This window comes from Tamandua tetradactyla, chromosome 2 (assembly GCF_023851605.1).
Source record: "Tamandua tetradactyla isolate mTamTet1 chromosome 2, mTamTet1.pri, whole genome shotgun sequence".
In the NCBI taxonomy this organism is placed as follows: Eukaryota; Metazoa; Chordata; class Mammalia; order Pilosa; family Myrmecophagidae; genus Tamandua; species Tamandua tetradactyla.
In genome coordinates, this window is record NC_135328.1 from 47,479,266 (window position 1) to 47,506,729 (window position 27,464).

Here is a 27,464-nt window from a genome sequence, read left to right on the forward strand (position 1 = left end):
ATTTATTTTAAAATGGCTTTTGAAAAGCATTACATATGCTAATGTACAGAACCATTTACAGACCTTTTATTTATCATTTAAATGAAAGGAAGAGGAACGAGCTAGAGGATTGTTTTATTTTTTTTTCCAACTGTATCGTTACTTAAATTTTTTTCAATTTTATTCATTTATTTTTGGATCCAAGGTCCAAGAATCAAACCCAGGTCTTCTGCGTAGAAGGCAAGCATTCTACCACTGAACAGCAATTTTTTTCAATTTCATTGAGATATATTCACACATCACTAAACCATCCAGAGTGTACAGTCACTGACAGTATCATCCATAGTTACGCATAGATCCCTATGATCAATTTTAGAACATTTTCATTACTCTAGAACAGAAATGATAAAAAATAAAACCCAAATCCTCGCATACCCCATATGCCCCACTATTGGTTCCCCCTAGTATTGGTGTAATAAATTTATTACTGTTGATGAAAGAATATTAAAATATTACTGTTAATTGTAGTCCATAGTTTATAATAGCTGTGTTTTTTTCCCCACAGATAAATTTGCTTGGAAGTGATTGTTTAAAGTCATGTATGTCACTGATTAACACTAAAATATAAATAAGTTCTTGGATGAACAGATGTAAAAATAATAATAATAATAGAGAGTATATGTTTTTCTTTTTAAGTGAGGATGCTTTCTTCCTTCATTTTCCCTTAGTAGCCTGGAATATTGAGGGTTGTGAGTTCAAATTCCATATGTGCTTAAGACATGTTATTAGACTTCTAACAAACCAATCCCTCTTTAATTTGCAGAAACGTACAAAGCTGGCCCTTCAGGCTTGTAGGAAGTGAGAAGTAGTTACGTTATTTGGAAAGCACTCAGTAAATAGAAAGACACATTATGAAAATGCCATCAGCTCTCAGCTAGAAATAGCTGTGAAGTTACTCTTCAGCTTCTGTATTGACTTTTGTGGCCTTATATGTGCTGATTGAGTTGAGATTCAAACCAAGCTGAATAAGTCCTGGAGCCTATAAGATAATTTGATTTTTCTTCCTATTGAAATAGTTTATTAAATTAAAAAAAAAATCTGCTGTACATTTAATGTGTCATGTGCCTTGCCAAATGCTTTATGTGCATCTTTTTATTTACTCCTCAATAATTCTATAATACACACATGCTGTTACTATTGTCATTTTGTAGATTAAGAAACTGAAGCTTATAGAGCCTAAGTAACTTATTCAAGATTACATAGTTGGTACATGGCAGAGCCACAAGAACCTGCTGGCCCGAAAACCCTTTGACTCCCTACAATCCTAACCACTGTTTTATGTGTGATTGTACAATCTCTGACATTGTTTGGGTGATAGAAAGGCATAGGCTCATTTTTGTAGCAAACGTTTTATTTCATGGGTGCTTAAAAGCTTGATTAAGTACTCTATATAAATGGTCTTTAGTTAAAACTGATAAATTAAGATTAAGAAGAATTTACATCTGGATCTGCTGTTGTTTTCGTAAGTACTTTCAATTTGATAAAAATAAAATTGGCATTTTATTTTTCAGGTCCTAAACATGCAACTTTCGGATGGAGGACAAGGAGATGTCCCTGTTGATGAAAACAAACTCCACGGTAAACCTGATAAAACCTTGCGCTTTTCCCTCTGCAGTGATAATCTGGAAGGAATATCTGAAGGTGAAGGGTTACTTCATTCAAGGAGTTGTGTGATTCAAGTAATATTTTGTTTTGTGTTCTTTAAAGGAGCCTTATAAATTATAATCACGCTATCTCTGCCTCTCACTGAGGAGAGTAATGAAGTTTTCCTCTGAGGTGCTTGAACAGTTGGCTGTAAAGATTATTTCTTGACTAAAATTAAGATTTCAAGAAACCTTTGATCATATAGATGCAGAAGATATAAGTCATTGAGACTGAAAATATCATAGGTTTTGTTTCTCCAATATTAATATACACCAAAGCTTATAGAGCTCCTTTAGAGGGATATAATGCATGTCTAAATGGAAAAAAATGGACTCACGAGTGTTTCACGGTGTTGTATATAGCTTTTAGTGTTTTGTATTTCTTTATTCACATTCTAACACACCTTTATGAAGTGGAGGCATACAACAGAAAGAATAAAAAAGAAAATTATAAGTTAAAATTGTGAAGTGAGACTATGTCATTCCACATACTAGGACAAATATTTTTAATTTAAAAATTTGGGTTAACTAACATTTTTAAGTAAATATTAAATGTAATAACATTTCCTTGTTTTCTAACTTAAAAAAAATCACACATATATGTATAATGTATGTTCATTCCAGAAAATGCAGAAAAGAAATGGAATCATCTATAGTCTCACCATTCTAATAAATGTAGCAAACATATTAAATTAGGCTTATGCTGTTTTGTAACCCTTTTTTGCTTAACAGTATAGTTTTAGTATTTCTTTTACAACTTAACATTTTTAAATAACGTGGTTTTAATGACTGTGTTCTTTACCTTCAAATGTACGTATCATAATTAATATTGTTCTATTATTAAGCATTTAGATTGTTTCCACTTTTCAGACATTGTTAAAAACTCTTTCAATGAGCAACCATAGATTAAATTTTTATCATTTCCTTAGGATAAATTCCTAGAATCAGAATTGCTAGGTCAAAGGGCTTGTATATTTTTAAGGTACATAGGCAGTATTAACAGCACTTAGGCAGCCTTTAGTCTCTTATTAAGGCATGAAAAATTGCATGGTGGCTCATGACTGCTTTAAAAAGATAAAAAATTTCTCTAGGTCCCTCAAATCGCTCCAATTCAGTGTCCTCACTAGATCTGGAAGGAGAGTCGGTGTCAGAACTTGGAGCAGGACCTTCTGGAAGTAATGGAGTTGAAGCTCTGCAGCTGTTAGAACATGAACAAGGTAAAGTGAGATTGAACACAGTTGTTCAAGTAGCAAAAGCATTTATCTGATTATAAAATAAACAGTGTGCTTGCATATGAGTTGACTGTGTTCAGTAAGAGAATAAATTTTAAGTTGTTTATATAATCATTAAACTTGCATTTATTTATAGCCCCATCAGTTCTTAAAAATGAGAGTGTAGTTACACAAATTAAATTATGTAATATTTGGTATTTCAGTTCTGTAATATTTATTATTTAAGGGATGCAAAGATAAATTCTCAGGGCTAAAAAAATCTACAGTAGAATGGAGGGAAAAAGATAAATAATTTAAAGTGTCAAAATGTACTTCAACAGTATTGAGTGAGAGATACATGTGGTTAAAAGTAGGGAACAAATTTATCAGAAAAAAATGGTGGTCTTAATGATCGGTAGCATCCAACTGACAGAAATTGGAGGGAGGTCATTCTTAGTGAAGTGATAGTATAAACCAAGTCAAGGAGGTGGGAAACCATGGTACTTATTTAACAAATATCAAATAGGAGAATATGGAGAGGTAAGGGTTGAAAAGTAGGTTGGACTCCTGTTATGGAGGAAAGGAAGTGTGTACTTTAGTAGCAAACTTTAAACGGTTTAAAGCCTTTAAACGGTTTTGGTTAGATGAGGATGAAGAGTTGAGATTGATATCCTCTTGTGTTTTGGGAGGATTAATTTGAAAAAGTTCTTTGAATTTGTTCATTTAAGCATACTTGGAACTCTTCAAGAGATATTGAGGGCATATGCCCTCAGTAGGGTTTGAGGCAGTTATTTTATTAGTATTTATACATACTTTAGTATGTATAAAAATTCCCTAGGGAAGTTTTTTTAAATGCTTTTCACAAGTCTCACTTATAGAAGTAATGGAGTTGAAGCTCTATAGCTGTTAGAGCATAAACAAGGTAAAGCGAAGTTGAACACAGCTGGTCAAGTAGCAAAGGATTTACCTGATTATAAAATAAACAGTGTGCTTGCATGTAAGTTGACTGTGTTCAGTAAGAGAATAAATTTATAATAAAAAATTCATAAAATTCTATAAATTAAAAATTTATGAAAAATTTTCTATAAATAAAAAATTTATAGAAATTCAGGTTCATTTTATCTTTAGAGAGGAAAAGAGATGGTCTTTGAAGGGGTATGGTTGTGCTTCGTGCAACTTGAATAAAAATAATGCTTTATTTTATGAGCTTTTTCTCAATTAGGATTAAATTTGCTGCAAATAACACAGCATTATAAAGTAATACTGGTTTAAGACCGTAATTGAAGGAGTATCTCTTTTTTGGGGGGATTGGATGCATGGGCCAGGAATCAAGCAAGAGTCTCCTGCGTGGTAGGTGAGCATTCTATCACTGAACCACCTGTGTACCCAGAGGGTATCACTGTTTTCTTTTAAATGTCTGAATTTTTTAATTTTTTATTTATTTACTTTTTTACATGGGCAGGCACTGGGAATTGAACCCGGATCTCCAGCATGGCAGGCAAGAACTCTGCCTGCTGAGCCACCGTGGCCCTCCCAAAGGGTATCACTTTTAACAAGCCCTCTAGGCGATTCTGATGTATGTGATTGGCAGTCTACACTTTGAGTAACAGTAGGTCAAGATGTGAATTGAGGCAAATTGCATACTGCTTGTCATTGGTCAAGCAAAGAAAGGAGTCTGGAATGGTGGAGGGGTTACAATAATACTGCATTACAAACCACCCCAAAACTTAGTGGCTAAAACAATAACATTTATTTTTGCTCTCAAGTCTGTGGATCAGCTGGTTGGTTCTGATTTCCTCTAGGCTCACTCATGCACCTCTGGTCACCAAACCAGTGGTCAGGAAGGAGTGCTGCTAATACTGGTTGGCGGTCAGGTGAGGGACTGGCTGACTTAGGAATACCTTGGCTATGTTCCATATGATCCCTCATCCTCCAGCAGGCTAGCCTGGGCTTGTTTTCATGTGAGAGGCAAGGAGTGTGATAGAGAGAACAGAAGTTTATAAGGCTTCATGAAACCTAGGCTCACAGCTGGCACACTTCCTCCTCACACAGTTGGACAGAGCAAGTCACAAACCCTGTGCAGACTGAAAAAGAAGTCATGATGGAAGAATCCTTCAGAGCTACTCTGGGAAGGACCTGTATATAAGGAGACAGTTGATTGTATTGATAATCTCGTTTAATCTACCATGAGAGAGAGTACATCTGTTGTGCTCATTTCAGAGAGGTTAAGAGGATATATCCATAAGGGAAATTCAGTGTCTCAGTACTAAGTGCTCAGTGTTAATGGTAAAATGTCTAACTGGAAATTTAAAAACATGCAGTTCTTTAAAGTTGATTAAGAAGTCATAGCTGTGGAAGAAAAAAAGGAAGTGCTTCATCATTGCAGAGCTGGAGAAGTGGTGTTAGAGGGAACACTATATTGGCGGAAATCCCCGAGGTAGTCACCATGGAGGAGCAGAAGGAAATGGAAGATAAAGTGACTAGTCAAGAGAAAGCTGAAGAAGCAAAATTAAAAAGCAAGGCATCTGCATCTGGGACAAGAGCCTCAAGGTTCATATTTTTAAAGAAAGTGATAACAGAGAGATAAAAATAATTTTAATTCTGGGGATTACAACATGGCTAAAGCAAAAATAAAGAACAAGCAACTTTCTACTGCAGCCCCAAATAAGCTGAAGATCACGGGTGACCACATTCTCATTCCTCAGGACCTTCCTCAGCAGACTCTTCCCTTGTTGCTAGCAGTTGACTGGCTGATTAAAAACGCTGAACTGCATGAATCTTCTAATTCCCAGTATTTCCCATTAATATGCTACTTCTCAGCCTTTTGTTTCCTTTTATTCGCTGAGTCATTTGAGACGATCAGCTTTGCAGGTAGGGGTAGTATGTGCTTGTATTATAAGGGAGGAAATATAGATGTGTAGAGTTTTGATTTGTTTAACAGTGCACTGAAAAGGACATGCTAAAGCAGCATAAATTAATCTACTTGTAAATAATTGTATATCTTACCTAATTCTTAGTGTACTGCTGATTCCCACAGGTAACAAGTTTTACAATTTTAATGTTTTGAATTTTCTTTACTTCATCTTAATTACAGTGTTGTATGTTACTCTTATTTATTTTGTGTGTGTGTGCTGTATGGTGGAAGTCACATTTCGTTCTTTTTCCATGTGACTGTCCCTTTATTGCAGCATCATTTGTTGAATTTTTGTTGCTGTTGTTACTCTTATTTAACATAGCCTCTATTGTATTAATTTCTTTTGGATTTTGTATAACAGAAGTTTAAGACCATGAGTTGGGAGAAAGATCACTGTGCTGGTTTGAAAGGATGTATGTCCCCTAGAAAAGCCATGTTTTAATCTAAATCCCATTTCATAAAGATAGAATAATCCCTATTCAATACTGTATGTTTGAATCTGTAATTAGATCATCTCCCTGGAGATGTAACCCAATCAAGAGTGGTTGTTAAGCTGGATTAGGTGACGACATATCTCCACCCATTTGGGTGGGTCTTGATTAGTTTCTGGAGTCCTATAAAAGAGGGAACGTTTTGGAGAATGAAGGAGATTCGGAGAGAGCAGAGAATGCTGCAGCACCATGAAGCAGAGAGTCTGCGAGCCAGCAACCTTTGGAGATGAAGAAGGAAAACGCCTCGTGGGGAGCTTCATGAAACCGGAAGCCAGGAGAGAAAGCTAGCAGATGATGCCGTGTTCACCATGTGCCCTTCCAGATGAGAGAGAGAAGCCCTGACTGTGTTCACCATGTGCCTTCTCACTTGAGAGAGAAACCCTGAACTTCATGGGCCTTTTTGAATCAAAGTATCTTTCCCTGGATGCCTGTGATTGGACATTTCTATAAACTTGTTTAATTGGGACGTTTTCTCAGCCTTAGAACTGTAAACTATCAATTTATTAAATTCCCTTTTTAAAAGCCATTCCGTTTCTGGTATATTACATTCCGGCAGCTAGAACTAGAACAGTCACGTATTTCAAGCACAAATAGATGGGGGCTCGAAAAGACTTTTATCTCTGTGATTGAACTTGAATGGCCTTAAACCTGTTTCACTTTTAACTATAGAATTTTACTTGGGCAATATTTGCCTGTACTGGTGTAACTTAGGTGACTGTAGTGCATAACAGTAACCATTGAATCTAATATTCTTATTCAGTTCTGTAGTGTTAGAATACTTTTTGTTGTTGAAGATGTGAATGATGTGTGCGTGAATTCACTTTTTTGCTGCTTTTGTAGATACGTAGTTTTGCACAACCTCTCACAAATGTTTGAATTAATTTCTCACTTTAAAAATTAGATATAAAAGGGTGGGCAGTGGTGGCTCAGTAGCAGAGTTCTCGTCTGTCATGCCAGAGACCCAGGTTTGTTTCCTTGTACCTGCCCATGTATTTAAAAAAAAAAAAAAAAAATTAGATTAAAAAAGAAAAAGCAAAAAAATGTTCCAACAAGAAGCATAACAGTTCCTACACAAAGCTCTGTATGTCATTAGAGCCTTTGTATAGTAAGAATAGTTATATACTTGGGTTTACAGAACACCGAACTGAAATCTTTACTCAGTCTACCGAAGACTTTAAGTCTATTTCATTTGTTACTAATATCCGTGGCACTCAGTGGCTTTGTGCAGATATGTGTTGCTTAGGTACAGCTTTTGTCCTATGCAGAATATTTCATTGAGTTCTATAAAATTGCAATTCATGTAATTTATATTAATTTTTAAAATGTAGAAACTCTTTACTTCCACAGTCAATTTTGGGGGCTCTAGAATGAAAGGCTTCAATGCTCTGTCCCTTGCCCATCACTCCTCCCTTTTTTCTTCTTTGACTAAGTTGTAGTTGGGGGTGTTTGGTCTGTTTAGAAGCAAGGTCATCTATGTTCTTACTCTTTCAGTTTGCTCTGCTGCATGCTTTATTTTATAACTAATAATAGTGTTTACCTGTTAATTTCTTAGTTGTTAATTAACCACTCTTAATTCTGTATTATTACTAGTATTTGACAGTTGCTTAAATAAAAGGAAGTTTATGATGAAACAAATACTTGAGAAGACTGGCCTGGGAACCTAGGTCAGAATTAGCTGAATTCAGTATTTTGATGAGCTAAGTGAACTAAAGTTTACATGATACATGGAACATATCCATATTAAAATTATTTAATTAGATATTTTGCTTCTATAGAAAATTTTTAATAAAGATATTGATTTAATATTACTTATGGTTGATCTACTTAGTAAGAACTTTAATTGAGACAAATTTACTATTTGAAGAGCTCTTCCCATAAGTTGTCATAATGCTGTAGCATGATGGTGCACATCCATAGCCTGAGATAGTATTTTTGTACTGATCCTTAACTTGCACAGAGCCTCCTTTCTTTTGTATCCAGGCATCCTTTCTTGATCTTGGCTTCATTTGTATACTTGCTTTCCTATTACCCCAGATCTTAGTAGACATAGCACCTGTTTTTAAAGGCTGTCCAGCACTCTGAGGAAAGCTTACTGATAGTGTTCCCCTCTGCCACCTTCCCCAAAGTGGAAGAATAGAACAAAATCAGTAATGTGTTCATTCTTAATTTTAAGGATCAGTAATATATAAATATGTTTATAATGGGAGTAAGTAGATTATGTCAAAAAGTATATAATCATTATAGAATTGATTTAAGAATTACAAAATATCCCAGAGTAGAATTTCTGTAATATCTAGTCTTTTATTTTTTAATGAATTTTTGTCAACTATCACTGTTAAATTTGCACATTTGAAAAGATTAATCTGAAAGACCAGAGAGATCAGATAGACCATGTTATTGCTGATCATGATAGGACTCCTGTTGTGGTTTTGGACAGATGACATAACCTCTGTCTAAATTTTAGTTTGTAACATACAGTGCTAATATTTAACCTACCTCAAAGCTTGTTGAGGATCTCTAAAATGCTAAGTAAATGTTCAAAATAAAATATCATTGATTATCTCTTTATTAAAGGTAGAATTTCTTTATTAAAACAACCTCCCTTCTATAATGTCACAGTACTTCAAATATCAGAATTTTCTGTTGGGAAAGATGTCACTAAGGATTCCTAGGCTTTACTTCCATTATTGCTGCTTGGAGTAGAGAGTTTTTAAATTTTTTGTTCTGTTTCAAAGCGCAACTTGTTGAAACCATGCTTCTAGACTGTTGTACCATTGTTTGATGAAGATTTTGACCAGATGAGCTTAACTGTCCATTTCTGTTATTTCGGAATTGTTGGAGATGGCTTAGTCATTGTCCTTTTTATTATAAATAAATGTTGAAGTAAACTGAAGTTGGAGATAAATGCTTTATGAAACTTGCTTAAGTCTGAAATAAGTGGCCTGTTTATTTCATGTCCCAAGAATTCCTAATTTTATAGTACTTGAGAAACATTTATTTTTTTAAGTTACGTCTGACTGCGACAATTATAGTTCTTAGGAAGTTGAGATGATTAGGATTGTTGGATTGTTTTGATGACTTGGAAGGAGCGTGTTTGAGGTCTGCTTACAAATTGTTCCGTACTCTTGTACTCCTGACCTAAAAATACATCTTAACTATTCTTCAGGAGAGGCCTGGCAGGACCTCTTTTTGTTATTACTCCAATAGTTGGCATTATTGCTCTTTTTACTTGATAAAGCTATACGTTTGAATATTCATTGATGCTTTTATATTAAACAAACATGTATTCTTTCTTAGTCCAAGTTAGTGAAATTTTATCAAAGCTGAATGGTAATGCCTACTCAAATTGTGCTCTACACTTGGTGTGTGATAGGGACAGAAAGTCTCTGAAAAGAGCACTTCTAAGTGGCAACTGAAGTAGTATCTCTGATGGCCTTTTCACATTCCTCACATTCAAACATTTCTTCTATTTTTCGTTTTCCTTCTTGCACTTTCTTTCACCTTACCCCATCCCTGCTTATTCCTTAAGCTCGCTGATGACACTCATTAAGTAGTGTTTAGGGGTGATGAATTATCAATCCTTAATATCCTTTCCAGTACACCAAAAACACTTGCTCTAATCTGGATAATGACTAATTGGACCATTGTCCCAACTCTGCAACTCAGCATGCATTGCCAGTCTTCCCCCAGATCTCTTATTCTCTCAGTGCCCCAATGCATCCAGTAAAATTGTGATCAAAGAAATCTGACTTTGGAATTGTTAACCCAAGTATAAAAAAATTATTTTTATTCTGTTTTATTGGTTTCACCTTTTAAATAGGTAGGCCTGTGAATTTTTATCCTGCAAATCGATTTACGGGTGGTTGTGATAGTCATTAATGTGTGCTTATGTTATGTTATTTGTCAGCTAAAGAGCAGTTGGAAGAAAATATCTTATTTCTTTAATATTATGCCCCTAAATCTGTTAACCAAATCTCTATCATTGTGATGCAATATGACCCTTTACCTGTGTTAAGAGGCTTTTTCGTTTAACACATCTATAGTTTGGAGTTTATGTTAAAATTCATCAAATAGCCCTTCCAGAATTATATTTGTGAAATATGCAATATAAAATAAAATTGATCTGCTTAAGAAAATGAGTCATAGCTGTGCTACCATTTTAAAGTGCTTAATTTTATTTTTGATAGCCACAACGCAAGATAATCTTGATGATAAGCTAAGGAAGTTTGAAATTCGTGACATGATGGGACTAACAGATGATAGGGACATATCAGAAACAGTAAGTGAAACCTGGAGTACAGATGTCTTGGGAAGTGACTTTGACCCTAACATTGATGAAGATCGCTTGCAAGAAATTGCAGGTAACTGCTGTTTAATATCTTTGGGAGATTGCTGTTTAGATATTTATGTATCCATTCATCTTTCATGTGGTGGAGCTTCAGTGCCCCTACATACATGGTATATTAGCATTAACTGGAAAACTGTCATAACTAACAAGGCATTTTGTGTTATTTTTTTTTTTTTACTTAAATATAGATACTAGTTTCCCTTTCTGCCTTTATCCTCTGCCCCATAAATGAGCAAATATGATTAGCTCTGGTCAAGTCTTATTTGCAGGGCACTGTGTATGTTGTTTGTCTGTGATTAGCATATTCTTCTTTTGAGTCTAAATTACCTTAAAATGAAAATTCTTGCAGATGGTAGTCATAAAATCTTTCAGGATAACATGATACTGAAGTTCTCTAAAAAATGAATTCAGCTAATTAATTCCATTGTAAAAGGTAACTTCTTTTCCTTTTCCGTTTCCATTTTTTGTGTGTGTGTGCCAGGTTTATTGAGGCATAATTTACATACATTTTGGGTACTGTTCTGTGATTTCTGACAGATTTGTATAGTCTTATAAACACCACCTTCATTTTCTTTTTGAATCATGGAAAATTTCAAGCAACTACAGGAGAGAATAGTATAATGAATCCCATGTTCCCATCACCCACTTCTCTCACTCACTGTTCTTTTCCTGTCCTCCCCCATATCATGTTCAGACAAGTTCTAGACATTATTTTATTTGTAATTATTTTATGGTGTATTTTTAAAGGTAAGGACTTACTCTTTAAGGTAAATTTATTTATCAGAGGTTTAGGCTCTTATTATAACTTTTACCAGCAACTTTTTTTGAAAGCATTTTTCATGCACTGAAGTAGAATTTGCTTTTATTAGAATAGACATCAGAGGTAGTGGGAGCCTTCTGAGCTTAGGTATTTAAAAAACAAACATTTTTATTGTGAAATATAACACATAGCAAAGAAAAGAAAGAAAAAGCAATGATTTTCTAGTTACAGAACAGATTTCAGAGTTTGTTATGGGTTTCCATTCCACTATTTCAGATCTTTTCTTCTAGCTGCTTCAAAACAATGGAGGCCAGAAGAAATATCAATATAGTGATTCAGCAGTCATACTCATTTGTTAAATCCTATTTTCTCTGTTATAATTCCTCCTCCTCCTTTTATCCTTCTCCCAATCTATAGGGATTTTAGGCAATGCCCATTTTGACTATTTCATGTTGAGAAGGAGTGTTAACACTAAAAGATAGGGGGGTGTAATTAGTTGATAATCTTAGAGAAGCTCATCCTTCTGGATTTCAGGATTTATCTAGCCTAGGAACCCTTTGGAAATTCTAGGTTCCAGGAAAGCAAACTTAGTGCATGAAAGTTTTTTAATAGAGTCTTTGTTTGAGCCATAAGTCTTCTTCAGAGTTAACAGAAGTGATGTTGGTTGGGGTTTAGCAAACCATGGCAGTTAGCACTGTCTACCTGAAGCTGGCATAGAGTAGCCTCCAGAGTAACCTTTTGACTCTTTTTGATCTCTCTTAGCTACTGATGTCTTATTTTATTACACTTCTTTTCCCCTTTTTGGTCACGAAGGTGTTGTTAATCCCATGGTGCCAGGACCAATTTATCCTTCGGAGTCATATCCCACCTTATCAGGGAAGTTTTCACCTCTGGATGTTATGTGCCACGTAGGGGGGAAGGTAATGATTTTCCTTACAGAGTCGGACTGAGAGAGAGAGAGAGGCCACATCTGAGCAACACGTGAAGTTTCCCGGAAGCAACTCTTAGGCCTCGTTATAGGTAGTCTTAGCTTCTCCATTACAGAAATAAGTTTCATGAGGGCCAGCCGCAAAAATCAAGGGCTTGGCCTGTTTTTTTGGGATTCCCTAATGATTGAGAGGTTGCCTTGGGTTTCCCAGATGGGAAAATTTTTTAATCATTCCACATTTTTTCCTTTGACCCTCAAGGAAGTGTACCAATACCCTTTTTTTTTTTTTACATTTTTTTATTATGAAATATAACATATATACAAAAAGGCAATAAATTTCAAAGTGCATTGCAACCAGTAGTTATAGAACAGATTTCAAAGTTTTCTACAAGTACTTTTTTTTTTTTTATGCTTTAGTTTTTAGAAAACCACTCCAGTTCTGGATCATGCTTCTGTGTGACACATAGCTGTATTTTCTCATCTGTAAAAAAGGGTTAGCATTTATCTCAGAGGGTTGGCAGGACTATTACATGAAATATGGACTGAGCATAGTCCCTGGCACAGTCATTTATGTTTAAGGGCACAGTCTGTGTTTGGATAAAACCTCCAGATCCACCATGTATCTGGGTTTGCTCTTGGGTACATTACACCGCTTTTCTGTACTTTTTAATTTTCAGTCCAACATAGTCTTAAGATGTACCTGGGTATTACAGTAAACTATGCAGAATTACAAGGTCTTGTTCCTGTTCTGGACTCCAGAAGTTTGGGTTGTTTAAATGATCTATCCAGAGCAGTGCGATGGTGGCTCAGTGGCAGAATTCTCATTTGCCGTTCCTGAGACCCAGGTTTGATTCCCGGTGCCTGCCCATGTTGGAAAAAAAAAAAAAGAAAGGAAGATCCATCCAGACAGGTTGATTTAGATAGTGTATACATAAAATTTAGGCTCTAGACACAATAAACCTCTCTACCTTTGTTCTCATTCAGTAGGTGAAATTCTAGAGTACATACAGTATCGTTTTTTACCATATATTCTGATTTTCCTTAGTCCCAGCCAGATTGTTTTCATTTTTATCTCTCATTAATGCCTGATCTCTTTTTCAGTTACTGTAACTGTTGTTTTATGTAGCTATGCTAATTTTTAGGGCTGTATCACTTCATTTCTGGGTCTTAGGTGGCACAGAGTTACCCAAAGTTCCAGGGAAATACCAGTTGATACACATGTAACTCATTGTCTTGTAATCAGAAATACACTTAGAACTTCAGACTAAGTGTAGCTGCTATAAGGCTCCAGTTTTCTTTTAAGTATTTTCTAAAAGAGACCTTAGCATATTTGTTCTTTTGTTTCTGGCTTATTTTGCATAACACATAGTTCCCAAGGTTTATTCAGGTCATTGAATGTCTCTGAACATCTTTCCTTTTTTGTAGCCGTACCATATTCCATCATATAAAATGTATCACAGTTCACCATTCTTCTTCTCAGTGATTGTATCCTTCAGCTCCTGCCATCTATTGTGCAACATGGATAATGTTGAGATTGCATATTTTTAACACACATGTTCAGTCTTTCTATTTGTATTGTTAAGTTCTGTAAATAGGCTTTTAATTGGTTTTGTGTTACTTTCTTCCACATATCAAAGTAGTATTTTTCCTGATAGTAAACTGTATTTGAACAATAAGATTCATTTATAGTTGAATGAGTGCTATAGAGGAGCTGTTGTATTTTACCGCAAATACATTTTATTGCTCTTTTTGTGGTTTATGTGCCAGAAGAAAGCATATTTGGCCAGTATAACTTTTTGTCCTTAAATCTCTCTGAGTGTTGTTCATCTCTGTAGGATTATAAATTTCAGATAGATGTTAGGGACACTTGTAAAATTTCCTGAAATATCAAGGAGAAACAACAGTTGAAATTTCTTGCCCTAGTAATGTATTTTTTCTATAGCAAATCAAAGCTGAACATAGGAAACTGATGAAAAGTTGTGATCCAAGTGGAGAATTTGTGTTTTTAGATGTTATTGATTGAAATTATTCTTATCCTTTCTTATGAGTAGATTTTGTTAACTTGTATTCGGCTTTTGTCCTTTGTCACTGCTTTTTTCCATCAGGGTCTTTGTTAACCCTTTGCTCTTACTGGTTATACAGGTGCAGCAGCAGAGAACATGTTGGGCAGTTTGCTTTGCCTGCCAGGTTCAGGGTCCGTGCTTCTCGACCCCTGCACTGGTTCTACCATATCAGAGACAACCAGTGAAGCTTGGAGTGTAGAGGTATTGCCAAGTGACTCAGGTAAGAATACTCTTATTGTCTGCCTTTTCATTTTCACAGAAGTTTTAAATGTAAAATGTGTCCTAATTTCTATTATATCTAGCATTCTGCTTTGTCAAGTATATATTTGACAAATGCAAGGCAATTACCTTGTTAGAAATTTCAAATGGAAATTAGTTTTGGACATTTTCTTTCCATTCAGAATAAATGCAGTGTTATTATAAATGTATACAAAGTGTTTTTACTTTCTCTTATATATTGCATTTCTGCTTTTTTCTAATTATGAAGACCTTTACCTTTAACTACATTTCAGCCACCAGAATGCAAATATGAGTAACTGTTTATCTGCATTTCGTTCTATCTGATTTGCTCTGCTCAAGACCAATTAAGTGATACTGTTAGGTATTTTATAGTGGTAAAGCATTCAGACATGCTAACTTTACCTAGACAGTGGGACTATTTACTATCTATTGAGTGTCCATGAGAGTTATTTTTTAGGAAATAATTTACTTAATGCTAAGCTATGCTGTACCCTCTTATCCAATTTACCTATATAATTTAAATAATCAGGAAACAGTGTTCATTTGTGCACAACAAATTGCCCTGTATTGTGGTGGAAATTTATGCCCTTGACGTCTTTAACCCTTGATCTAGCTTTGCTAAATGACCCACTTGGAAATATTTTTACACTGATTTCATTCTTGCCCTGGAAACTTTCTCTTCTGTGTCATTAAAACTGAAACTGTGACATGATAACAGAATCACTAATGTGACATATCTTCCTTCTATTAGAGGCCCCAGACCTAAAGCAGGAGGAGCGTCTGCAGGAATTGGAGAGCTGTTCTGGACTGGGTAGCACATCTGATGATACCGATGTCAGGGAGGTCAGTTCCCGCCCCAGCACACCAGGCCTCAGTGTTGTGTCGGGTATGTCTGTCTTGTTTTAAGGAATAAGGATTTGAAAGTGTTCAGTTCCTTACCTCCATTTATAAAGTTTTATAGAGTAGATACATTTTATTTAAGATCTGAGTAATTTCTAGGAAGCACAGTTATTTTTATGGAACCTTAAATCTGTGAGGACTTAAAGTATGGCTTTCTAGATCCTATTTAAGTATTTGACAGAGTTTTTTTTTCTGTTCTTATTTCTGTTTACTATACTTAGGTAGCATATAATAATTCTGTTTATGTTCTGCAAATCAAGGTAAATATGGTTAAGCTATATTAGAATAAAGGGTATAATACAAAACACCTTCAATATACAATTAGGAAACACAAAATTTGAGAATGTGTAAATATCTCCCAACATCATATACTTTTTATGTGATGATTTTGTTCTTCTTTCTATTTATTTTTAATATTTTTTTAAATAAGGCATAAGTGCAACCTCTGAGGATATTCCCAATAAAATTGAAGACCTGAGATCTGAGTGCAGTTCTGATTTTGGGGGTAAAGATTCTGTCACTAGTCCAGACATGGATGAAGTAACACATGGTAAGAGAATGACTTTTTTTTTTTTGGCTTTTAAAAACGGGAATTTAATAAGTTGCTAGTTTACAGTTCTAAGGCCAAGAAAATATCCCAATTAAAACAAGACTATAGAAGTGTCCAATCAAAGGCATCCAGGGAAAGATACCTTGGTTCAAGAAGGCCGATGAAGTTCAGGGTTTCTCTCTCAAGTGGAAGGACACATGGCGAACACAGAGTTTCTCTCTCATCTGGAAAGGCACATGGCGAACATAGCGTCATCTGCTAGCTTCCTCTCCTGGCTTCCTGTTTCATGAAGCTACCCGGGAGGCATTTTCCTTCTTCATCTCCAAAGGTTACTAGTAGGTGGACTCTGCTTCTCGTGGCTGCGTTGTTCTGCTCTCTCAGAATAAGAGAATGACTTTTTTAAATGATCACAGCTGTATGAAATTGGCACTCTTACATACTGCTGATGTTAATAGGAATTGGTATAAAACCTTGGGGCATAATTTGGTAATATTTAAAATTTAAGGCCTTAAATATTCATCCTAAATTTGGCCCAGATAGTCCACCTCTAGGAATCAATTATAAGGAAACAGTTCCTTGTATGGAGAAAGTCTTATGTGCAAAATATGTTGGCAAGAAATCAGAAACAAAAATTTAAAAATATGTTTTATAAATTTTGGTATAATTCTTCATATTGGTTTCCTAAGTCTGCCTAGCAGAGTACCACAAACTGAGTGGCTTAAAACAACAGAAATTTACTCTCTTAACAGTTCTTTTGACCAGAAGTCCAAAATGAGAGTGTCAACAGGGCCATGCATGAAGGCTTTAGGAAAGAATCCTTCTTTGCCTCTTCTGCTTTATGGTGGTTGCTGGCAATTTTGGACATTGTTTGACTTGTGGTAGCATAACTCTAATCACTACCACTGTCTTCACATGGACTTCTTCCCTGGATGGCTGTGTGTATCCAAATCTTTCTCTCCTTATAAGGATTCTGTTCATTCAATTTAGGGTCCATCTTAATCCAGTATGATGTCATCTTAACTTGATTACATCTGCAGTGAATTTATTTCCAAGTAGGGTCACATTCACAGATATTGGGAGTTAGGACTTCAGCATATCTTTTGTGGGAACATAATTCGATTCACAATACCACTTTTAGAATTATGCAGTCATTGTTTAAATACATTAGATGGTATGAAATAACTTGGAAAAATAACTAGAACATAATATTGCATGGAAAAATTATTTTATAGAGTTTTTTATACAAGATAATAAGATGTTAAAAAAAAAAGAAAGCAACTTATCCAGAAAAAAGTACTGGAAAGGAATCCCAAAGTGCCATCAGCATTTTTGTATATTGGGTTCTGAATTTTGAGATACCTTTTTTTTTTTTTTTTTTTTTTTTTTTTACATTTTTGTTTGTTCTAAACAAGGGTTTCTCAACCTGAACACTCTTGACATTTTGAATTAGTTAGGTCGCCAAATAATTCTTTATCGTGCTGGCTGTCCTGTGCATTATAGGATGTTTAGCACCATCCATCGCCTCTACCAGTGGGCATCCCTCCCCATCCCCCATCCCACCTGCCTCCAGTTGTGGCCGACCAAAAACATCTTCAGACATTGCCAAATGTCCCGTTGGAGGCTAAAATCTCCCCCACTGAGAACCATTGTTCTAAAAGTTTTCAAAGTGTGGTCTGTGGGTCCAATGAGGGTTCTCTTTAGTGTTCCATAATAATACTAAAGAGGTTGTTGGCCTTTTTTCACTGTGTTAACATTTGCAGTGATGCTGCACAAGCAAAGATGGGTAAAACTGACGATGCTTTAGCGGTGGCACCAAACTATACTAGTAGTCATTGTATTCTTCACCACCATGCACTCGCAGTCAAAACAAGAAAGTTTTTTATGTCTTTTATGAAGCGATAAAAATTAACTTAATTACATCTCAACCTTTAAGTACACCTCTTTTTAATAATCTGTGTGATGAAATGGGAAGTAAACATTTCTGTTTACTGTTTAATGCATTTCTGTTGCATTTTGAAAGACAAGATTGTCTCAAGGAAAACACATGTAGATTAAGTTGTGACTTAGCTAGCCTATTTTTGAGTGTGTGTGTGGGGTTCATGGTCTGAGACTCGAACCCGGGTCTCCTGCATGGAAAGCGAGCATTCTACCACTGAACCACCCATGCACCCTTTTACTTGGAAGAGCTACTGCCAGACAAACTATGGTTATACAGACTTAGCTATTTGGCATACATTTTCTTGAAAATAAACAAAGTGAGCCTGTCAGTTCAAAGAAAACAGAGTAAAGTTTGTTGCCAGTGATAAAATCCAAACTTCCACATAAAATTAGAATTTTGGAAAATGTATGTCCACTTTCATGAGCTTGACAGCCTCCATGATTTGAAGGCTTCTCTGTTGAGATTGGTAGGGCTGTTACAAATGTGATTTTTCAATATTGTGTAATGAAATTTGTAACCTTTGAGAGATCTCCATATCTCAGTGAACCACTATTTTCCAGATACTACTTGATGTTTACAAAATTATGGAAAGATAAAAGACCCATGACTTCTTGGGTTTAATGAAACTGGTTAAAAATTGAGTTTTTATTTAAAATACATGCTCTTTCTAGGTGAAAACTACTTTTTTGTTTGTTTTGAAGATAAGAAAAAGGGGAAACTTTGCTCTTCCAATTTAATAAAATTTAGTTTGATGAAGTATTTGATTATTAGTAATGCCATTAATAAGTTTTAAGTTGTTAGAAATTAAGTGCAAACAAAAGTATGGTACTTTTAGTGATGGTAAAGTCAATTTTCTTGAGGTAAATGACTCACATTTTGGTGCAATGTTTGATGTTCAAAGCAAGAAGTTACAAAAATAAACAAATGTAAACTAAAAAAAGAAAAGAAACTCACAAAACAAAATTATGTCTTGATTGGTTGATGGAAATGTAACCAGCAACTCTTAGAAACCTAACCTCTGTTTCCTCTAGGAGCAGTGGTTCAGCATTCACTAATTCTGAATTTGCGATGACACTCTAGAACATAACTACCATGAGTAATGAGCATCTGCTGTATAAAGTTTTAGCTCTGCATATTTTATTTTAATATTTCTGTTCCTGGTTGTTAAGACATATACTTGGGTATCATTATCATTTACTCTGTGACTAAATATATTTTTCTTAACCAATTGCAATTTCCTGATGTAAAATAGTTTTTACAGGTTTTTATTACAGGTTTTTAAATTAAGTCGTTTGCTGAGAGCAATATTTTCATTTCAGAATTTATACCTTTTTATTTATGCCACTTTTATAGGAATCATTGCATCTATTTCTATATTTGGGGATGGTGAGGCCCAGGGAAGTTGTGACTTTATGGAAGATTTTGATAGTTTAGGTCTCCTGGTCTATGTTATCTGCATTAACCATAATACCATTTGGCCATTAAAAGTAATACGGAAAAGAAAAAAAAAAAAGGAATCGGACATGGACCAGTGCTGCCTAGTCCTTACCACTGCCATGTTCTCTGTCCACATCCCACTTGCCACCCTGGTGGACCCGCAGCAGCTCTAGCCTTCTCCCTTGAGGGGCCCAGTCTGGCGGACAAGGATAACACTCCCCATCCCTCAGTAATACTCATGTCCTCGCCAGCAAGACCACCAGGAATACCTTCCAGGAGCCTGCCTAGCTGGAGAAAACTAAAGTACCTGCCCCTAGTGTGAAGGATGCACCACTGCTGGGAGAAAATTCCTACTGCTTTGTCATCTTCCTATCGAATACCATGATATTTGGCAGATGTATAAGAAACCCGAGGCTTCCTTTTGGACAGCTGAGGAGGTGAACCTTTCTAAGGGCATTCGTCAGTGGGAAGCTGGGAAGCCTGAGGAGATGTATTTTATGTTATATGTTCTGGCTTTCTTTACAACAAGTGATATCATAGTAAATGAAAACTTGATAGAGTGATTTAGCCAAGAAGTTCAGATTACAGAAGACCATTGTCTCTATGGCTTCCAAATTGCCATGGAAAATGCGTTCTGAAATGTATAGTCTCCTTATTGACAAATTAAAGATTACAAAAAAAGGGAATTTCTCTTGAATGCAATTGAAACAGCCTTGTGTAAAGAAGGCAGTCTGGGCTTTGCTTGGATTAGGGACAAAGACGCTACCTATGATAACATGTGTAATCTTTGCAGCAATAGAAGGAATCTTCTTTCTGGCTCAAGAACAAAGATTGTTGCCAGGCCTCACATTTTCCAATGAACTGTTAGCAGAGATGAGGGATTACACTGAGACTTTGTCTGCCTAATGTTGAAAACACCTTCTTCACAAACCTTCAGAACAGAGAGTAAATCACTGCTGTTAGGATATAATGGTAGTTCCTTACTGAAGCCTTGCTTTTGAAGCTGATTGGAATGACTTGCACTTTAGTGAAGCAGTACATTGAATTTGTTTGGCAGACAGACTTATGCTGGAACTGGGTTTCAGCAAGATTTTCAGAGTAGAGAATCCATTTGATTTTATGGAGAATATTTCTCTGGAAGGGAAGACCAACTTCTTTGAGAAGAGAGTAGGTAAGTATTAGAGGATAGGAATGATACCAAGTTCAACAGAAAATTCCTTTACCTTTGATCCTGACTTCTAAATGAAGATTCTTATTTTGCTGATTTTTTCCCCTCAGCAAAAAATGAAATAAAATTTAAAAATCAGCTACTTGAAATGTATCAACCAGCTTGCTACACCACAAATTGACCCTAGTAGGAGTATTTGATGGCGTCTTTGAAACTGGGTAGCTACCTCAAAACTAGTCCTGATAATAATGCTAGTGGAGTTGCCTATAATGAAGATATGTAAGACAAAAAGGTAATAGGATTTATTTATTTATTTATTTTTACGTGGGTGGGCACTGGGAACCGAACCTGGGTCTCCAGCATGGCAGGTGAAAACTCTGCCTGCTGAGCCACCATAGCCTGCCCACTAATAGGATTTTTATGAAAGATCTTGTCCCTTTGTTTTGGTTTTACAGGCAGATTGGCTGTAGATCATTTTGCTATCACTGTGCCAACAGCAATCTTGGCTTTTGAGTAGGGAAACTCTCAAACTAGTTTGATCCAGCAGGATTAAACATTCAGTTACTACCACAGTGCAGTTGGAAAATGTCATCTGCACTAAAAAAAAGCAGATAATTGAAGTTTACTTTTTGGTTTGTATGTAAAACTGGCACTTTATATGCAAATAAACATTGTACTGTCAAGTAAAAGCCCAATACAAATATAGCTTAATTTTGTTGGTTTACACTAAATGCAGAGTATTTGTTCTGCCACTTGGTGGGAGCCAATTCAAAATTTAATAGGTGACTAAAGATAAACCTGTGTAGTCTATTATTTCTAAACTTTGTTTTCTTTAATGAATTGAAGTACTTTTAAATCAGTTTTAAAGCCAATCCTGTGAATACCTCAGTATTAACCACATAGAAGACAAGTTTGTATTTTATCCTATAGCACAGCTGTGCATGTTGAGGTAGAATATCCTGGGATAAGATAAAAGAACGTTTTAGTTTTTTTAAGGGTGGCTTTTCAGGTAAAAACTGAATAATTGTTTTGACTGACTGCTAGTGAGCTCAGTCTTAATATGCATGAAGGGTAGTAACATTTAATTTCTCAAATTGTATTTCCCCCAACTTCTAGTTGGTATGAAGTGATCCTCAAAGAGCCTTAGATGGGATCTCAGCTAATGTTGTAAATTGATTTTACAAATCATCCTTGTACAGAATGACCCATACCAAGATCATGTTCTTCAGTGGTAAAGCCAGGACTAAAATTAGTTCTCCTAAAAGTTGAGTTTTTTTTTTAATTAGAAACTTTTTACATGTGAACTTTTAGATTCTATCTATAGTTCGTACTTGGAAATAATCACCCAGTATTGTCTTACAGTCATGATTGATTTATTAGACATTTCCCAATGGTTTCACTTCTAACATTTACTTAAATCTGATGCCTACCTGATTTCCTAAACTGCAACAAAAAAAGTGTTACATGAGCTATTAATAAATGTTCCATTCAAATTTTTAATTTCAGAAGGAAGTATAAACTAATAGATAAATTTAATAGAGCTTATGTTGTCAGTCTGCCTTTATGTTCCAAATAAAAAAACCAAGACATTACATGGAATATGATGCACAATATTCGTTGACCCTTTGACAACATTTGTCAACTGATCATATTGGCCATTTGACCACTTAGCCTGTTCCATTGACAGTTTTTTCTAACATTATTGTATAGTCTAGTTAATCTTTTTATTCCGTGTAAGATGGACTTTTCTATCTTATTGATATCTAAAGTTGTTTAATCGAGATTATGGTCCTGAAAAAAAAGTTATAATATGTAAAGCTGCTGTAGAAAACAGTTTGATGCTTCCTCAGAATGCTAAATAGAATTGCCGTTTTGATCCAGGATTCCCACTTCTAGGTATATATCCCAAAGTTTTGAAAAGAGGGTCTGAAACAGATATTGGCACACCAGGGCTCATAGCAACTTAAGGTGGAAGCAACCCACATGTCCATTACCAGATGAGTGTTTAAAATATGCCTTGCATGCAGAACAGTCTCTTCAATAAATGGTGCCTAGAGAACTGGATATCCATATGCAAAAGAATGAAAGAAGACCCATATCTCACACCCTATACAAAAGTTAACTCAAAATGGATCAAAGATCTAAACATTAGGCCTAAGACCATAAAACAGAGGAAAATGTAGGGAGATATCTTATGAAACTTACAATTGGAGGCGGTTTTATGGACCTTAAACCTAAAGCAAGAGCACTGAAGAAGGAAATAAATAAATGGGAGCTCCTCAGAATTAAACACTTTTGTGCATCAAAGAACTTCATCAAGAAAGTAGAAAGACAGCCTACACAATGGAAGACAATATTTGGAAACGACATATCAGATAAAGGTCTAGTATCCAGAATTTATAAAGAGATTATTCAACTCAACACAAAAAGACAGCCAACCCAATTACAAAATGGGAAAAAGACTTGAACAGACACCTCTCAGAAGAAGAAATACAAATGGCCAAAAGGCATATGAAGAGATGCTCAATGTCCCTGGCCATTAGAGAAATGCAAATCAAAACCACAATGAGATATCATCTGACACCCACCAGAATGGCCATTATCAACAAAACAGAAAATGACAAGTGCTGGAGAGGATGCGGAGAAAGAGGCACACTTATCCACTGTTGGTGGGAATGTCAAATGGTGCAACCACTGTGGAAGGCAGTTTGGCGGTTCCTCAAAAAGCTGAATATAGAATTGCCATACGACCCAGCAATACCATTGCTAGGTATCTACTCAAAGGACTTAAGGGCAAAGACACAAACGGACATTTGCACACCAATGTTTATAGCAGCATTATTTACAATTGCAAAGAGATGGAAACAGCCAAAATGTCCATCAACAGATGAGTGGCTAAACAGACTGTGGTATATACATACGATGGAATATTATGCAGCTTTAAGACAGAATAAACTTATGAAGCATGTAATAACATGGATGGACCTAGAGAACATTATGCTGAGTGAGTCTAGCCAAAAACTAAAGGACAAATACTGTATGGTCCCACTGATGTGAACCAACATTCGAGAATAAACTTGGAATATGTCATTGGTAACAGAGACCAGCAGGAGTTAGAAACAGGGTAAGATAATGGGTAATTGGAGCTGAAGGGATACAGACTGTGCAACAGGACTAGATACAAAAACTCAAAAATGGACAGCACAATAATACCTAATTGTAAAGTAATCATGTTAAAACACTGAATGAAGCTGCATCTGAGCTATAGGTTTTTGTTTTTGTTTTTTTACTATTATTATTACTTTTATTTTTTTTCTCTATATTAACATTCTATATCTTTTTCTGTTGTGTTGCTAGTTCTTCTAAACCGATGCAAATGTACTAAGAAACGATGATCATGCATCTATGTGATGATGTTAAGAATTACTGAATGCATATGTAGAATGGTATGATTTCTAAATGTTGGGTTAATTTCTTTTTTTCCATTAATTAATAAAAAAAATAAAAAATAAAAAATAAAAATGTGCCTTGCATGAGAAGGAACGAAGTTCAGGTATATGCTTCAGCATGCATGAAATGTGAAGATATATTGAGAGAAATAAGCCAGACACAAAAGGACACATATTGTGTGATTTCACTTCTATGAAATACCTGGAATAAGCAAATTCATAGAGATAGGAAGTAGATTTCAGGTTACCAATGACTGTGGAATGGGAATGGAGGATAGGAAGTTGTTACTTAACCAGGTACATAGTTTCTGTTTGGTTTGATGAAAATTTTGGTAATGAAGTGGTAATGGCACAGTACTGTGAATGTAATTGATATCATTGTATTGTACACATTTAAGTGGTTAAAGTGAGAAAAATATATGTTACCACAGTAAAAATAAAAAATAGGATTTATATAAGTGGACTTCTTAAATGTAATTAAAATCTGTGTGCATAGATAAAAACAAAATGAATTTGAAATAATCAGATTTTGCCATTTATTAGTTTCTTTTTCAATGTGGTATGTGTCTCAGGTTCTAGTAATCAAAAAAGGAAAGCTGTCAAAGAATGCTAGAACCCCCTGAGTTCTGACATGGTCTCATGGTTTGACCTTCTGTTTCAGGCACACATCAGCTGACCTCTCCTCCTTCTCAATCAGAGTCCTTGCTTGCCATGTTTGATCCACTGTCTTCACACGAAGGTACACTAATGAAATAAACTTTCTGACTCTTGTGTTGGGCACGTGCATATAGAACAATACCCTCCATTAATGCCCTTGTTTTCATTAGTTGTGTCTTAATTAAAACTTTTTTTCTGTGTTCAGGGGCCTCTGCTGTGGTAAGGCCAAAGGTTCATTATGCTAGGCCATCACATCCACCACCTGATCCCCCAATCCTGGAAGGAGCTGTGGGAGGAAATGAGGCCAGGTTGCCAAACTTTGCTACACATATTTTAACTCCAGCTGAAATGGAAGCATTTAAGCAAAGGCATTCTTACCCTGAGAGATTAGTTCGCAGTAGGAGCTCCGATATAGTATCTTCTGTCCGGCGACCCATGAGTGACCCCAGCTGGAACCGACGTCCAGGAAACGAAGAGCGAGAACTCCCTCCAGCTGCAGCCATTGGTGCTACTTCTTTGGTGGCTGCACCTCACTCATCATCTTCATCCCCGAGTAAGGACTCCTCAAGAGGAGAGGTATGGGACACAGCCCATGTAGAAGAATTTGCTAACTATGGTTGACTTCAGTGTTGTATCCACTTGTTTCTCTTGATAGTTGAAAGTAATGGAATATATACATCTAGGATTAAGGATGGCTGATAGTTATGATAAAAGATGATTTGTCAGTCTAATATGTCCACAATCTTAACCCACAAGAAACCTTTGTCACTTTGGTTTTGGAGTAATAGTATCTTGCATTTTTATGACACTTAATTTTTCTCCACGCTGTTTTATCTAATTTCATTTAAACCTTACATTATACCTCTGAGATGATTAAATGAGGAATCATTTTGAATTTTGAAACAATCACAAAATTACAGAAAAGTTGGAAGTACAGTACAAGGAACTTTTATTTATCAGAATCTTTCACGATTAAATTGTCAACCTTATGCTGCATCTCTGAATACTTTGGTGTACTTCAAGTAAGGACATTCTCTTAGACCTTAAAGTACAACCATCAAAATCACTGATTTTGAAATTCACACTGCCAGGTAATTCTGATGCTTCATTCATATTTCCCCAGTTATCTCAGTGACATTCTTTATAGCAAAGAAATCCTGATCATGTGTTACATTTAGTTGCCACATCTTTGCAGTCTTTCAGTCTAGAACAGTTTAATAGTTTTTTTCTTGACTTTCATGACCCTGACATGTTTGAAAATTATAGGTCAGTTATTTTGTAGAATGTCCATCAGTTTTGGTTTGTTTGATGTTTTTTTCATGATTAGATTCAGGTTATTTGTCTTTGTAGGAATATCACTAAAATTACCCTGCTTTCTTTCTATCACATCCTAGCAAGTAGCACACAATTATAATTTTTCCCATTACTGTGGTGTTTATTTGGATCAGTTGATGAAGGGGGTATCTGCCAGGTTTTGCCAGTATAAAGTGGTTCTTTCCCTTTGTATTAAATATTTTGTGGGGAGGTACTTTGACATTGTGTAAATATCCTGTCCTTCATAACAATTTTGATTTATCCACTTAGTAATTTATATCTGTGATCTCATAGTTTTCTGTTTTAGTGGGTTTTTTACTGTCCTTTATGTTGAAGCCTAATTGTCCAAATTTGGCCAGTGGGCATCCCTTTTGAATCCCAGTTTTGTGGGATTCAACTGTTTTTGAATCCCAGTTTTGTGATTAGAAAGATGGAAATTAAGAGTTTTGTTGAGGGTTACGTGATAGACTAGTAAAGGAAATAATAGTCCATAATAGTCTTTGACCCATCAGTCTTAATAACTAGGTATAGGTGATAAGAATATGAACTTTGGGGATGGTCAGAATCTAGGTTTGAGTCCCTTTGTATCAGATACAGGGCATGTAAACTTTGGGGAAAATAGGAAGATAACCTTTTTTGGCTTCATGTTTTTTACTTGTAAAGAATTGTTTAATGATAGTAACTATCTCCTGAGGCTACAGTGAGGTTTCAGTGAGATAATAGATACCCTTACACTCACTGTTTGGCACTCCGTACATACTTGGTTTTCTTATTAATATACTACTGTCACTGTCTTTATTACCACTTTAAAGTTTATTTGATTTGCATTTAATCAGTATTCATTCCATGAGTATTTACTGAGTGCCTACTGGCTGGGTATTAAAAGGTTTGGGTTTTCTAATACTGAGATAGAGCCTGCTGTCAAGGGAATCTCAATCTGTTGCTTAACACGTATACTTCCTAGTTCCAGAAGTTGTCTACATGGCAGTAAGAGCAGTTTTACCTTAAGGTAAACAAGAATGATTTTTGTATTTCACATATTTACTGAAATCCTTCTTTGGAGGAATTTATCCTGCTGCCCAACTCCAAATAAAATCTCAAACTTTACTTGGAATCTCAGGTTTTGTTGGTTTGTCCAGAGTGATCCCCCAATGAATCCCAGAATGATTTGATCAGTGACTGGAAAAGTATTTGCAAGCCCCCTTTGGGGAATGGTGAGAGGGGAGAAATTCAACTTCCCCAAGTTCAATTCTTGATATTCTCACAAGCAGTGTGGACAACCAAACCAGGCTTGGGGTTTGTTCATATGAAACTTAACCCCACAAAGGATAAGTCAAGTCTACTTAAAATTTAGGCCTAAGAGTCACCCCCAAGAGAGCCTCTTTTGTTGCTCAGATGTGGCCTCTCTCTCCA

At 35.6% G+C, this 27,464-nt stretch overlaps 1 protein-coding gene and 1 pseudogene across 7 annotated transcripts in view; both read left to right on the forward strand.

Moving 5' to 3' along the window:
• Positions 1 to 27,464, forward strand: part of GAPVD1 (GTPase activating protein and VPS9 domains 1) — a 126,978-nt gene that overhangs the window by 75,611 nt on the left and 23,903 nt on the right. For 4 of the 7 annotated variants that reach the window (XM_077144887.1, XM_077144843.1, XM_077144836.1 and 1 more), the window contains 8 exons: positions 1,551 to 1,680; positions 2,774 to 2,899; positions 10,486 to 10,659; positions 14,477 to 14,617; positions 15,389 to 15,523; positions 15,968 to 16,087; positions 24,742 to 24,819; positions 24,943 to 25,313. In XM_077144887.1, coding sequence (XP_077001002.1) covers positions 1,551 to 1,680; positions 2,774 to 2,899; positions 10,486 to 10,659; positions 14,477 to 14,617; positions 15,389 to 15,523; positions 15,968 to 16,087; positions 24,742 to 24,819; positions 24,943 to 25,313 — 1,275 coding nt within the window. Of the gene's footprint in view, positions 1 to 1,550; positions 1,681 to 2,773; positions 2,900 to 10,485; positions 10,660 to 14,476; positions 14,618 to 15,388; positions 15,524 to 15,967; positions 16,088 to 24,741; positions 24,820 to 24,942; positions 25,314 to 27,464 lie in introns of those variants that run through there. The other 3 variants (XM_077144849.1, XM_077144869.1, XM_077144878.1) reach the window with 2 other exon arrangements.
• LOC143670231 (ribonucleoside-diphosphate reductase subunit M2 pseudogene) lies at positions 16,100 to 24,735 on the forward strand (annotated as a pseudogene).